Genomic DNA, 15125 nt, shown 5'->3' on the forward strand with positions numbered 1-15125 from the left:
TTTCAAGAGGTAAATCTGTGTATCACACACGTACACATAGAATTATGTATGTAAAATTTTAGTCTTTGGATGCAGCCAGCCAGATTCCCAACTGATGCACAGTCACAACCACAGTTGCATTGAATTCGCCATATATACACCAACATATACAAGCCGATGGTCTGGTTGCAAGCCAGATTTGTTTGAAACTCAACATTAAATTATGGTTACACTAAAATTTCAGAGCCCCTTTTGTTTCACTACAGATACCAACAAAAAACCTCCTAATGCCTAATGTGTTTCTTAGTTCTACATATGGCCTTGGTTGCTTTTAGGGGTTAACTGCTAGACACTTCAATTTAGTGCATTATGAACTATGAAAACTGAGATGTTGATCATGTGATGATTTCTATGTTGATGAAGCAACAAATACTATCAGTAGTAGGTATAATTGCCTTAGTCATGTAACACAAATTTGTCAGTATGATGTAATTATTCCTAAATATAAGAATAATTTTTGTCTTCAAGTGACACAGCCAAAGTCCTGTGTGGTCACTGAAAAGATCCCAAATGTTCCTTTAGCCCAAGCTGTAAATCAGAACAACATTTGAACCGCTTCCTACTATAGGGCATTGGGTTGTGATATACCAGCTACTGTTTGTCCCTGCCCAGGCTGTATGAATTAAGTGGAAATGTGGTCATATGGATGGATGCTGTTCAGGTGTGTACAGTACATACTGACTGGCGTTAGTAGCAGCATAGCTTCACAGAGGTTCATGCAATGCAGTGGGCTTGGGCTCGGTCAGGTATGGAAAGGCTGCACAGCAGTGTCAGGACAGAGGACTAAGGGCTGTTTGTCCCTTACAGCTGAGCTGGAGAAACTTACCTGGGAGCAGACAGGACTCAAGAGCTAGGTTCCCCTGGCATTCTGCATTGCATGCAATGTTGTCATACAGAACCCACACTTGTTAACACGCAGCTCTACAATGTGTCTGTCAAAGGAGGAATAACGTTCGGCATACCGTATCTAGATTCAGAGGCCATGGTACGCTGCTGAGGCCATTTCTTGTGTCCACCAATGCTGCGATAATAAGCTTCTTCTTTTACAGGTGAAATATTTCCCTCACTACCTGACCGAGACCGACCGCCTTCACTGTTACTGTCCATTGTAATTTCTATGGAGAAAAAGGGAATGATCTATTAAAACATATTGTATAGTTGCCTTTGCGGAGGCTCCTGAGGGCAGGCTTTGCCTGCCTTTGGTTTCTCACTTGCATATAGTAGGAGACATAAACACTGCATAAGCTTTGCCAGATGTCTCAGCCTCTAGAAATCCTTCTTCTGCAGGGGTATCACAGAAATGTGCATCTTCTCTTTTTAAAGCATCTGAATTTTGTGCTTTTTAAAGTTCACACACTGTAAATATTGTTTGTTAGGTTGTTGGATAGGAATCATCTTTTATTATGAGGTTTAAACAATCCTACCTGCCAGATCTGCAAGGTCAAGAGCACTGTAAACTGTGATTCACCTTCTAAAGTATCAACCTAAAAACAAAAATTAATTAATTTACTTAAATCCTACCTGCAAGAAGATACTACTCTAAAGTATTTATAGCTTAAGGGAGAAAATACCTCAAAGAATTTAAATTCCGGAACATTTTGTAGAAAGGTTTTATCATTGAATCCTAAGAACATTACATTTTGAAAGTCTTTCCCACTAATTCAACTTCCCAGAGCTGCCTTAAGAACTTCCCATCACTAAGGTGACCCTTTTGCTGAATAACACAGCAAAAACTCCAGGCATTCACGGAAAGGAATAAGCTGCTGCCAAAAAATTTGGAACCCACGTTTTATATGCTGAGGCCAACAACAGTTTAATGTATTTAAGCAATCTAAACTTTGGCTCAGTTGTATTTATTTTCTGCTTTCCTCTTATTTTTACTCTGCTTTGTACTTTGTGGAACTACATATTATAATGATGCAGTTATAATAACTTCCTTCTCCAAAAACCATACTTGCATCCCTCATTCATGGGTAACTTCCTCTGTCAGTGGGAGTTCCGAACAGTGGGGTCAAGTTTCTACAAAGCTCTACTATATGCTTTTGGATGCCCTAGTTTTACCACGTCATCTGAACTCTTGATACATCTCATATATTCCAGGTTTTTTTTACCAGCAGACTTACAGGAAGCAACATTTGTGCAGAGTTTTATCAAGTGTTTTACATTTGCTTCACTTATCCTCAAAGTGATTTATTACAGTATGATGCTGAAAGTGAGAAACGTTGCATACAGACCTTTCAGCAATTTTAATCACTGGTCTTTTAGACAGAAATTAGGACTCTAAACCACATGAGGCCTTTCAACAGCTTCACAGCAAACTGTTTTATTTGTTAGCTACTGTACCTAGCAGCTCACTGGTTTGCTTGTTACCAGCGTTAGACAAAATTTTAACTTATTCCTTATGGAATTTCCCCAAGGAGCATCAGTGAGTTGTACATAATACAAAATACATGGATTCATTCTTTAAGTTCCACTGAAAGAAATAAAATCTGAGATTTTTTTTTCCTATTTGTTTGAGCACAGACTATCAGGAATTAATTTCTTTATCTGATTCCTAAGCTGTTGCTATTGAGCTACTGAGCAGCAAGGTCAGAACTTAGCGGTTCCCATGTCCTGACTTTGTTGATATAAAGTGAGCTCCAATAAATTTAACCACTTCCCTTTTTTTTGACTAAAATGATTATTAGAAGGAATCCAAAGGAAGGAATCCAAAGTCTACTCGCTATTCATAAAAAATGTTTTAGCAGATAATAGAACAATAAATGGAACTTGCTTTAAATATTCCAAATATAAACCAGAATTCTTTACTGCTGAGGCTGCTTTCAGAAGAAAGGACATGAAAATCTAACGGTCTTCACAGCATCATCCAAAAGCTACTTGGTTCAGCCAACAATAACCGGTCACCAGAAGCTCAAGAGCCTCCCTGTAGCTAGGTCTCCCCCATACCAGTTTCATAGCACAGTAATTCCTTGACATCTGTGAAGATTATCCTGGTTTACACCAGGATCTAGGATGAGAATCAGCCTCTGAACACTTGTGCTGTGTTGAAGACACTAAGAAAGTTTCATTACAGCTGTGTGTGTTTTCTGATCTATGGTTTCAATAACAATAATTACTATTTACTAGATATCAAATAGTTGTGCCCACTAGAGGGATTTTGCTTTAATGTACAGTACAGGCATTTTAGTGGGATTCTAGGAAAAGGGAAAAATACTTGATATTTAAAACCAAAAGCATTCCTTAATGATCAGTCTCTTCCCTTCTGATAATTTTCCCATTTATGATGTCTCTTATTCACAGAAATGTCAGGTGAGAATTGCCTGACATTGCTTCCTTCTCCTCCTGATGATGCCTACAGTATTCACAAATTAAAGTTCAGGTTAGGAATGGGAACCAGACCAACTTTACCTCTTCATGGAGTAAAGTTCTGCTAATAGCTCACAGAACTCTACCTGCATTGGTTTTTGCATGTGTTTCCTGGTTTTCAGTGTGAATGTTTATTTGTCAGTAGAGAGTGCAAGTTTTAACAGATAAGTATTTGTTCATAGTGTCTTGATTCCATTATCTTTTCTGCACTACTTTTTGGATTTTCTAGTATACACCAGCATATAGTTTAAGTCATAAGTAAACCAGAATAGGGATGATTCTGTAAGAAATATCAAATCTTGTAAATATATGCAAGTTCCACAAACTTGTTACATTTAACAGCTTCCATTTTCCCATCTAAATTCCAAAAAGTAGTCAAGAAAATGGAAAGTGAATGCAAAATGATGGTTGATGAATGGAAAGATGGATGGCTGAATGGATGGCTGAATGGGTACATTTATTTTACTGACCCTACAGTAGCCTGCCTGCAAATTTCTTCGTAGGTAAACTCTAACAGTATCCAAGTTTAACCAACCTTAGAAAAGCTCCAATACCCACTAAATTCAATGAAAAGACTCCCAGTGATGTCAATGGCTACTGATTCAGGCCCCTGTGAAACCCCCATACACTCATACTTCGATGGAGATGGTTTTAGTTCCATTTCATCCCATTTAAACTAAGAGGACCCCCAATTCAAGACAAGTGTCTGTCATTTCTGTTTGAAAGACCACCTTCCCAACTCTGAGCTGCAAAGAACAGAAATGCACCAATCTGTCCAACTAACCAATGGAAGGGACCAACATTGGTCGAGACCTTTGTGGCACTGCACTGCCATGAGAGGACCTTCGCCCTGCATGCTCCACCCTTTCAGGCCGTCCTGCAGATGATGGATTACCTAAAAGCTAGAAGACAACAACAGAAAAAACAGGTCTGTAAGTTACATGCATGGTAATATCATGGTTACATGGTTGGACTTTAATCAATCAGGTCAATCACATTTGGAAGCATAAGCTCTAAAGGCAACTAAACTTAGCTTTTAACTGAAAGGTTAGCTGAAAAGTAAATACTGTTGCCTGGCAAACCTGCAAAAGAAAAAATGGTTCCTTGATTTATGGCAGTTTTGTAACCAGCAGTCACACATCAGAACAAAAAGAAAAGAAAAGAATAATTTTTGACATATTCTTTTGCCTTTGTTGTTGCTGCTAAGATGATGTTATCATCTCCTGAAGAGTAGTACCACCAGTCATGAGAGCTGCGGAGACTGGCCTGCACTGAAAGGCAAGCCTTTCTTTGCATTCAGCTATACAGCTTTGTCCAGTTTGCAGCATGGGAACAAGTGTACATCCTTCTGTTCCTTGAGCACACTGCTTTGCTATAATGGCCTTCGGTTGTTAAAGCCTTTTAAAGGTCATTGAAATATGTAGAAGGGAATGTAGACACTTCATCTCTCATCACAGCTGGCTCTTTCTGTTCACTACCCTTGCAGAAAGTGTTGCTATTTTGATAACCGAATGGTACTATTTTAATGCTCTCCAGAGCATTTATCATGCAGTCATTGAGATTAATACAGCTTGGGCACCAATTTGAGTGGGAGAAATTTGTAAGGATCATTTCAGCATAAACTGCTAGGCTAGAAGAGCAGGCAGCTGGTTTCTACACATTAGATTTGAGGTTTCCACTGTTGCAGACTGAGAGGGTAAAGAACTTGCTTTGGTCTTTAGGGAGCAGGGAAGCCTACGGATGCATCTATCAAAGCGTGGAGACTCTTCTATAGATTAATGGACAGAAATGCAAATAGGCAAGATCACACAGAGGCATCCTTGAAAGATATGGAATGGCCCTGGCCTCTCCCTTTGGAAGAAGCTGTTTGCCTGCATTCTCATGCAGAGATGCAGTCTGCAACTTCAAAGGCAAGAAGAGATGGTCCAAAAAGGAAGGCAAAGTAGTGACAGTGCAGATAAGGTAGAAAATGGAAATATGATGAAACCTGTGACTCCATAAATCTGGGTCACTGTCACACTGGGGGAGAATCTTGATTCTTGTCCAGAGATGTTTCATGATAAAGAGCATATCCTGAAAATTCTGGGAATGAGGTGAATAAAAACAACATGATGAAATGACATCCTTGACATTAAAAAAAGAAAATCAAATAAAAAATTACTGATGAAACATTTTTCCAGTTAAAATGAAGCCTTTTTTAATAAAGCAACATTTAGATGGGCAAAATAAAGAAAAACAATCTTTTGGAAAAATTATAGTTCAGCTAACCCTTAATTAAAATTTAGATTCAGTTGTCCTTTAATAAAAGCAGCCATTATTGTAATTTGTTCTGTGCGAAAATCATTGTAAAGCAAATTAAACTGATTTCAGCATGACACAAAAGAGGACTGGAAAGGAAAATGCAGAATAATAAATAATAAAAATGAATGGGGAGGGAAAACAAAAAAGGAAAAAATGTAGCAGAGAGGTCCAAAAGATGGACTCTAAAAATTAATTGAGGAAGAAAAAAAAAGGAGAAAAAGAAAAAAGAAAGAAACCAGATTGACTTGGCAAGCAGATGTTAGAAGGAAGATTTACTTCACACACCAGAGAGTCTTCTGCATCTCTGTGGGATGGCTTTGCAAGTGGACCAGCTGCCCTAGAGTCAGCCATTTTTAAGTCGGTCTTCCAGCCTCCCTGAACATCTTCGTTAGACAAATTATCTGTTCTAGTGCATTTCTGAGTCTCATACTTTTTCTCATAACTGGGCTTGACCTGTTCACTCCTGGGCTCTACAAAGGAAGGACCCAGGTCACCAAAATCCTCTTCGATGCTGGTTTGTCTGGTTAAGGTTTTCCTGCGAGCAAGCAATGGCCTCATGCTTTTCCTGCAAGAACAGTTAGCAGTCTCTGCACAACAGCTAGATGCAACGTTGGCAGAAACTGAATCACAAGTATATCTGAAATTAAAGTGAGATTCTTCTTCTTCACTTCCACAGTCTAGTCCACTGTCTGGGCTCCTCGATAAGGACCGGCTATATTTACATCCTTTGTCGTCTGCAGCAAAATCCTCCATGACTGAAATTCTGTGCTTGGCTGGGTACCAGAAGTTGTGCTGCTGGTCTTGATTGTAGGGCCTAGGTGGTCTAGAGTCTCTAGCTATTGTGGGATTCTTTTTATAGGGCATACCTAAACCCTGCTTGTACAGCAGTTCAGAGTATTCACCATCCTCTTCAGCTACTTCTGGAATACTGAAAAGCTTTTTACTGTGATGTATCTGCTGTGAAAAGTCAGGCTGTTCCAAATAAGTGGCTTCAGTGGTCTTATCGCACTCCTTAAAATTATGTAATGTTAAAAACCAGACAGGGAACAAATAGTGTGTGACAAAAATAAAATGGGAGGGAAAAGGGAGAAGAAAAGAAAAATAAAGACAGAATTAGTTTTAGAGCAATGGCAAACATAAGACATGCAGCTTATTTAGTGAAAAGGATGTCATGCTTTGAATGAGAATCTGTGAAAAATGAAGACATGATTAAGAAGTTGCCGGATGTCAGATACAACATGAGAAGTCAGTACAAACAACTGAGTGATGCTCTTAACAAGAATAAACCCATGCATTTAAAACAAAGCAATGAAAGCTGCATACAGGTTCCAGCATGGTGAATGAGAATGGCATTAAAACACAGCACTAATGCCTAGTATGTTCCTTGCCCCATGCCAAATTGCTATGTGATTTTTCTTTGTAACCAGAACCCATATCTGAGAATCAAAATTCTGTCCTAGCAAGCTTTCTTGCTTTGCATCTGTTAAAGCATCCTATGAGCAGGGAACACTAAATCTCCTGCCAGAGGAGAGCTATTCTGCAGACATCCTTTGTAAAACACCTGCACCATTTTTACAGCTTGGCTTCCACAGAAAGGACCCTGAGAGGCAGCCTGCACTGACAGCACTGCCATCAAACCTTCATAATCTCACACCTGCTTGATAAAACCAGTATTTGAAATAAGCCCATTAGCAGAAGTAAAAGTCTCTGTTTATACCAGTAGGTAAAAACTATCCTGGCCTGGATAAAATAAGCATTCAGAACACGACAGACACATTTTGTAATTTTTCTATTACATTTACACAAACACATGTTGGTGTGATAAGAGAACCCTATGCAGTGTCTTTGTTGGACTCTGAAACAAGAGAATAATGATGCAGGAGGTGTTGGTTTTGACTGATGTGGTTTATAGATGCTACATCGTGGAGATCACTTCTCCTTGTACTTTACTCAATGCCCAGATCAGATGGGTCTCTGGATGCAACAGCATCCATAAATAATGACAAGATCATCTTGGAGACTTCAGCAATACCTCTCTCTCTGAGCATATTAAACTTCACTGGGTTTTGGACATCCTCCTTTTTCAGGCATTAGGAACTTTCAAAGTTACTTTATATTTGCTTCATCTATTTTCATTCCTTTTTAAAATATGTGTCACACTTGTGAAACTTTCGAGACAAACTGCCATAAAAGTAGAAAAAAGTCAATAAATATGAACAAGGTTAGTTTTGACTGGAGCTCAAACATCCCACATTTTAGAATGCTAGATAGGTGAGTGAGTTGAATCTTCCCTTGATCACCCATGTCAGCCTTTCTTTTGGGGAACCACTGGGGTGAATAAAAATCTCCGAATAAAGCAAATATATACCTGCATGCAAAGTACTTTCTTGGGGTGCCTATTCATTTGGGAGAGAATACTCAATTACAGCTGCAAGGCATGGGTGGCATACTTTCAGATGCAAGAGGAACAGGAATCTGCTGACATTATGGAAAATTCAGCAAACACGGCTTCATTTCTTTTGTTAATTACTGCTATTCCAAAGGGAAACTGCATCTAGTGAAAGAGGGGAAATTACCGAGCACTTTGGGAGCAGAATCTGACCTGCATTTTCTATCAGAAAGCTTATCAGGATGGTGAGCCATATCCTGCAAATGAAACTCAGACACCCATGAGTCCTTCCCCAGGCAGTATTCATATACTGAATTCCACTTCTGCAGAGTGGGTCAACCAACCGTACCCTTCACGTACACTAATGCGTAAGAGAAGTCTGCCTACAGACTTGAACAGGTCTGAAATGATTTACTACACCAATTAACAGTCTGAACCTTTCCTTTAAATACCAACATTGGCAACACTAATTTAAAATCAAGAAGTAAATATACTTTCTGATGTATAAAGGACAAGAACAGTCTAGGGATAATTCATTTTTTCCCAGAGGAAGGGGACACAAAAGGCATGCAGAAAGATTTCACTTTCAACCTTTATATTAGCAGAATAATAGATTATTTTTTCTTTTTCAGAAGTACCTATCTCATTCCAGATAGTATCAGAATAAAAGAACTGAATTTATAGTACATGAAAACAGTTACAAGGTCGGTCAAAATTCTTGTATGCATGAAAAACTAGTATTGGGTTTTAGTTAAATAAGAGCATATAGCAAGAAAAAACAATGTGAGTTTCCCTGCAGTTCAAGTCATCCAATTTTCTAAGAAAACACAATTTAGTGTAATTGCTAGACACACTAAAAGCAAACACAATTTACATGCATAAATATACTGTGGGAAATATATATTCTATATTGGGTAGGTTCAACATTCTAAGTGTACTTTAGTTGTTATACTAAAGTTGTCTTCCAGAATAAACATTGCTGTGCAGTGTTAAAGTAATATTTCTGATAGGTGTTTCCTGTCTCTCGTGATTCCTTAGAGCATGAGAATCTCTAACAATGCATTTCTCAAATAAAACTGACCCAACTCCCTTTCTTACAAGCAGGCTTTAAAGCTTGTGGAGGAGATGGGATTAGCACTAGCAACAGGGACAAACTACTCAGACATGAAAAACCTAAGTTGTTTTTTTACTATATGTATGGATGGATGCTTATATAAAACTCCTTCCTCAGAAACAACTGATTTCTGGGTAGCACATGTAGTAGTATATTGTTGTATGGACACGGGAAAGGTCCCCAGGTACAGAACAGAAATTGCAACTTCAACAATTACATATAGGAAAATAGTCAGTTAAAAGAGCAGCTACCAAATAATGCAAAACCCAAAAGTAATAAATGTATTACTTTACATCATAAACAATGACATCATAAAAAAGATTCACCCCAGTTCTAGGACTATAAAACAGTGTGATTGTTAATGGTCTGCAAAATCTGTAACTAATAGAAATGCTCCGAAGAATCAAAGCATGGAGGTCCTCCTAACATTCCTCTACAGCCACACTTACCTTAAGTGCATTGTGTGAAGTCACGCTGACTCTCCGCCTTCCTCCATCCTCCAGCTGCATTTCTGAGTACAGCTCTTCCTCATCTTCTTCCATAATATCAGACAAATCGGAACCTCTGCTGCTCTCTGTATGGTACTCTTCACCATGGCAATAGTGAGGCTAATTGACAGGATGAAAGAGAAAGATCTTTGCTGACTGTAAAGCTGAAAATCCTTGTTTAACACCTATGAGGACTAGAGCATATCCTAGGTTTGCATAGTACACTAATAGCCACATATAAGTTACATCATGCAGCTTGCTGGTCTGTTCTAGTGGAGAGATCACATTTCAATTTTTTTTGCCCATTTATGCTCCCAACTCAGGAAATCCAATCTTTATCCCATAGGTGATACAAAAAAGGATGTCTGCACTCACAGCACCCAATCTAGATTTAGACTTGATTGAATTCCTTGATTTTTAAACCATGAGGTCCTTCATGCATCAGTGGACTTGCTGACCAAACTGTAAAGGCCCTAGGATAATTCTCGTATCATCTGCTCTTCACAGATGTTTGTTACATCACATTGTAATTTAAAAGTGATCAGCATTTAATTCTCGCAGGATGTTACCATTACCGTATGATATAGCCAGCTAATGAAATTTGAAGCTTTCATTCTCTTTAACAGGAGTGGCCTCTGCTAAACATTACATCTGACAAATCAGATCATGAACAAAACTCATCATATTTCCAAATGTGCATCTGACTGTCAGATTGCAGCAGAATTATCTGAACAATCAGAATTCTAGAAGTACTAGAATTCTAGAAATTACTGCATTCCTTCCTCCTACAATACTAATGAAGAAAAGACTTTTGATAGGGAATCAGCACATGGAATAGCAATTCCTTCTGGAAGATACTGGCAGCACATGGGCATTATAATGAAATTAGCAAGCTAATAATTTCTTATGGAGAAAGCCACCACAGATGAGATTTCTCCAATTTTCTCCAATTATTTCTTTCCTAACAAACCCAGCAGTAGAAGTGAGCATTTTTCATAAACAATGCAAATGAGCAATTAAAATACAAGTAGGTGAAGCTATAAAATAAACATCTAATAATCAAGTTACACTTAACACACTGTAGCTGTTTGGCCAGACATAATTTAAGCTCTATTTCTCAAAGTGCATTTTTTGACATAGTGCTTTAAAGCAATGAAGAATTCTTTCAGCCTTACATGAAAACTAAATTTGAAACCTAGTCAGATCTGAGAATACTTGTAGCCAGAGAGATTTTGCATCTAGCTCTGAGGAAATTCCTCACAGATAAAAGAGCTTAATCTTTTTAGGCTTCAAAGAATATAACTTCATTGAACACTTGTTTCATGTTAGACACCTGAAACAGTAACAAGATCAGGCCACTTACTTGCTTTCCAAGTTCTGACCCTTTCAGGAAATCATCAACTGAAGCCCCCTTTCTTTTGACATTGGGAGAATCATAGCCATCCTCCTCCTCATCTGAGTTGGCATACTGGGCTACGTTACTCCTTTCACTAAAAACACTCCTCCTCTCCATCTAGCAAAGCAACAAGAAATAGAAAATTGTGAAGCAGACAGTTCCTGCAACCAGTGGTAGAAATGGCAAATATAAGACAGTAGGACTCAAGAACACAGCATTTAAATACACTCCTGGTTTAAAGCAATGTGGGTTTCCTGACTGTAACCTGAGTTTTCAAGAATTTTTTGCTTCTTGTATTACTCTTGCTCATAAACAATTATATTCTTTTACGTGACCATCAACTCAGCTGCCAGCTTTCTTCCTTGTACCACTTATGTAAAAATTCTCAGTATTCTACAGTCAGAGCCTGCTAACAAAGATGTTAACTTCCCCTTGGCAAAGGTTTAGCGGACAGCCTAGTCACCACAGCATTTTTAACCTTAGTACAAAAAAATCTATAGAATGTGACTTTGTGTTCTTCCTGTGCTCTGAGATGACTCCTGCTCTCAGCTACTTGATTCCTTCTGCTTACTCTCATGACAATAACCATAAGCCATCTAACAGGCTGGATGAAGGGCTGGAAGAAGGCACACAGCTGCTTCTGCAGCAGCCTACTGCTAGGGAAGAATTTCTACTCCTGGGGACTGAACATGACAAATATCATTGGCACAATTTGATTTCATTTAGAGTGAATCCATCTGTAAACTTCTGTCCAGATCCCTGAATTAAACGTTTCAAGCATCACTAAAATTAATGTAATTAAACATGGTTCAGAGCATATGTTATGTCAGCAATTTTCAAAACCAGAAAAAGTATTTCAATTCTCTTTCCCTATATGGTTTTTAAATCAACTTTCACCTCAGAGTGCCAAACAAACTAATTGCCTTTTCTCCCTCCATTACATTTATGTCAGCCTGCTTTATTTATAAACAAGAGGAAGAAATATACACATGCATATAGATGTATTTAGCAGACCTTATTGATCCAGAATTATTCAGCTGGGTTTAGAATACAAGCACATCTCTTATCTGTCGGCTGGTTAGATTCCCTTATTAGACTTTTTTTGTGAACTGTCATTTTGTGAACTGTCAAAAAGATTAGCTCTCACAGTAAGTCTTCTCATGACTTCTGTCTTGCGGCCTATTTAGGGACCCATTTTTAAACTGCCCTTTATTGCTTTGGTCTCTTTCAAAGTACTTCAGTACTTGGTTGACTTTTCTCACATAAATGCAAGCCTCCCTTTTGAGTCTTGCAGGATCCAAGCACAAACTTTGATGATTACTACCCCCTGCCCAGAACTAAGGCTCTGCATTTTTGGAGACAACATTTCTAGTGCTGTTATGGGCTTTCTATGCCAATCAAAGGCTGACCTTTATGGTTACAAGCATCTTTGTGGAAGATGGCACGGAATTCTAGCACACTGCTTCTTCTCAAACTACAGATCTTTAGGGTTTAGGAATAATTAGCTGCTCCTTAAAGCATATGATGAAAAAATTCTTTGATGAAAAGTACCACAATGAATAAAGCCAACCCAAAAAAAAGCCTTTTTGAAAGAAAAAGTTTGCCTTTACCCTACTGCTCTCTGCAACTCGTTGTGCAGCTTCTCTTGCCATGGCTTTTGCAACAGTATTTGGGACAGGCGTGCCTTGAGGTTGAGGGAGTATTCGGTTAGGTGATGGAGACCTCCTCCCCTGGATTGGGCTGTGGAAGTTGGGAACCGGTGGCTCAAGCATATGTCCATGAACAGGGGATGCCGAACGAGTCTGCTCCCATGACTCATCCATTTTTAAATGTGGACCTAAATGTTCTTCTTTGGTTTCTGGGGCTCCGGCACTTGCTAATGGCTTAGATTTGGGAGCAGTTCTAGGGTGAGGGGTTGGAGGGACCAGTAGGTCAGATGGAACGGCAGCAACAGAAGAATCCACTGATTCCCCTTGTGCAGAGAGTGTTCGAACTGTAACTTCCTTTGCTTCCAAACTCCTTAGTCTCATTAGCTCCACCAATGTGCTCTCTGCTGTTGGAAAGATCACCTCTGCCACCTGAAGTAAACAAGCAACATATTAGCATGAAGACATCTAATTCCCTCCCCTCAACCCCATGAAAGCACAATCTTCCAAGTCTTAACATGGAGTGAATTATTGCCAACCCAGGGTAAGCTGCAAGAGCCCACATTATGGCTCCAAACCAGTTAGCACCAGTTATCTTTAATCCTTCCAGCTCATTTGTCCAAAAAAAAAAGGGCTGAAAAGCTTAAGTGCTTATAGAAAGGAAGTTAATGAGCAAGTTATGCACAAACAAAAGAGTAGGTTCTGTTGAAAGCTGAGAAAACCCTGCACACATTGAAGTGCTGACACATGTTTATTGTTGCCTTTACCTGTCAGTTGAAATTCACCTAATGTAGATGGTCACTGTAACGCCGAAAGGAGAACTCACCCGTTGACCTTTTGCATAAACACCGTAGCCTGTGACATTGGCCCCATGGGAGGTCCCTGTTGCTGTCAGAGTTGGTGGTTTCCAGGACACCTGTATGGTTGCTGGGGTGGACCCAGCCCGTACAGTAACATCTTGAGGTGGAGCTGGAGGACCTAAGAAAGACAGGAAGGGTAACTGTACAGATTCAAAAGCACTTACAGAAGCATAGGCTCGGCAGGTCATGGAGCCAAGAACTGACCCTCAGCTTACAGCCATTGACTAAGATAAATTTCTTTAAAAGGTGGTCTGTACTTGCAACTTGAACCTATTTGTTATCCCTCCAGGCTGTGTAACTGCTACGTACCCATAATACAGAAGTTAACAGAAAAAGGAGGGAGAGAAAGGCCCCAGAGTGACACTGTTAGTGGAAAACTGCTGCAGCTGACAGCAAGTGACTTCCTGGTATAAATCTCTGCACTGAATGAACACTACATACTCAGGAATCACTTTCAAATTCTGTGTCTCTGGACCGTGACTCCAAGCAATGATTTATGGGCCAGAAGCACATTGACCCTAAGGCACCATGTGAACTGCAAGCCAGAACTTTAACCTTTTCAACCAGCAGCATGCTGGTTTAAAGGACGACTGGACTCAACATCTTTTCTCTACGCTGAATCAAAAAATACACCTACTAACCTTTTAAGGCATTTGCAACATGTTAGTGTAACAACACATGAAATACATTCTTAATTGAAAGACATTATTACTCTACTACAAATAGATCTACTTTGGACAGAAATTCAAAGTAAAAATATCATAGAGATTGTTAAGTCATTCATTTCCAGGCATCCTGTTGTATTAGTTTAACAGTCAAATCCTGAGAAGTGTTTCATGCTAAAACATTTCAGAAGCAAGGTTCAGCTCTGTGTAATAGCCAGGAGAATGCAAACTTTGGTTGCTGTGAGTTTGCTCATTTATTGCTTTAGCATACTTCAGCAACTAGAGGGAGATACAGCATGGGAAGTGTTTGGCCTGAAAAAACATCACTGAAAAGGCCTTTCCCAAATAACAAAGTCAACATAGCTAATAAGTTCAAGCCACCACAGAGGCAGTATCTCCCGACTGCCACACAACATATTTTAAGTTTAAAACGCCCTCCCTCCAAGCAGATTCTGTAATAGCACTACACTTACCTCATTGAAATGATTGAAGACAAAAGAATGAATGCCTGAGCTGAGGACATTTTTACTGGAACTATAAATCAACAACATCAAAAGCAGTAGGCATACAAGCTTAACTCCCTCTCTACTCAACCAGCATGACGGTGCTGCATGTCTCCTTACACATAAGTCATGCAAGCCAAGGAAGAGACCAGAACTAATTCCTGCCCCTTTGCTAGAATCAAATCCCAGCAGGAAGTCAGTTAAGCCATAGCTCAGTACATGCTATTGAAATTTCACTCGCCAGGAGTCACTTGTACTTGACTGTCCCTGCTTCAGAGACATTCAGTGCTCTGAAAGTCTGCACATATAGAGAGTCTTCCGCTTGCCCTTGATTAGATGACCTTGGTGAGATGGATTT

General features: G+C 39.3%; 1 protein-coding gene across 10 annotated transcripts in view; it reads right to left on the reverse strand.

Moving 5' to 3' along the window:
- The window catches only part of RIMBP2 (RIMS binding protein 2), a 98084-nt gene that overhangs the window by 11862 nt on the left and 71097 nt on the right, over positions 1-15125 (reverse strand). For 5 of the 10 annotated variants that reach the window (XM_030501981.1, XM_030501974.1, XM_030501980.1 and 2 more), the window contains 6 exons: positions 13566-13717; positions 12704-13171; positions 11061-11210; positions 9659-9817; positions 4190-4307; positions 1002-1154 (listed from right to left, as the gene is read on the reverse strand). In XM_030501981.1, the coding sequence (XP_030357841.1) occupies positions 1002-1154; positions 4190-4307; positions 9659-9817; positions 11061-11210; positions 12704-13171; positions 13566-13717 (1200 nt within the window). Of the gene's footprint in view, positions 1-1001; positions 1155-4189; positions 4308-5991; positions 6718-9658; positions 9818-11060; positions 11211-12703; positions 13172-13565; positions 13718-15125 lie in introns of those variants that run through there. The other 5 variants (XM_030501978.1, XM_030501982.1, XM_030501976.1 and 2 more) reach the window with 3 other exon arrangements.

The sequence above is a fragment of the Strigops habroptila genome, chromosome 11, assembly GCF_004027225.2.
Source record: "Strigops habroptila isolate Jane chromosome 11, bStrHab1.2.pri, whole genome shotgun sequence".
In the NCBI taxonomy this organism is placed as follows: Eukaryota; Metazoa; Chordata; class Aves; order Psittaciformes; family Psittacidae; genus Strigops; species Strigops habroptila.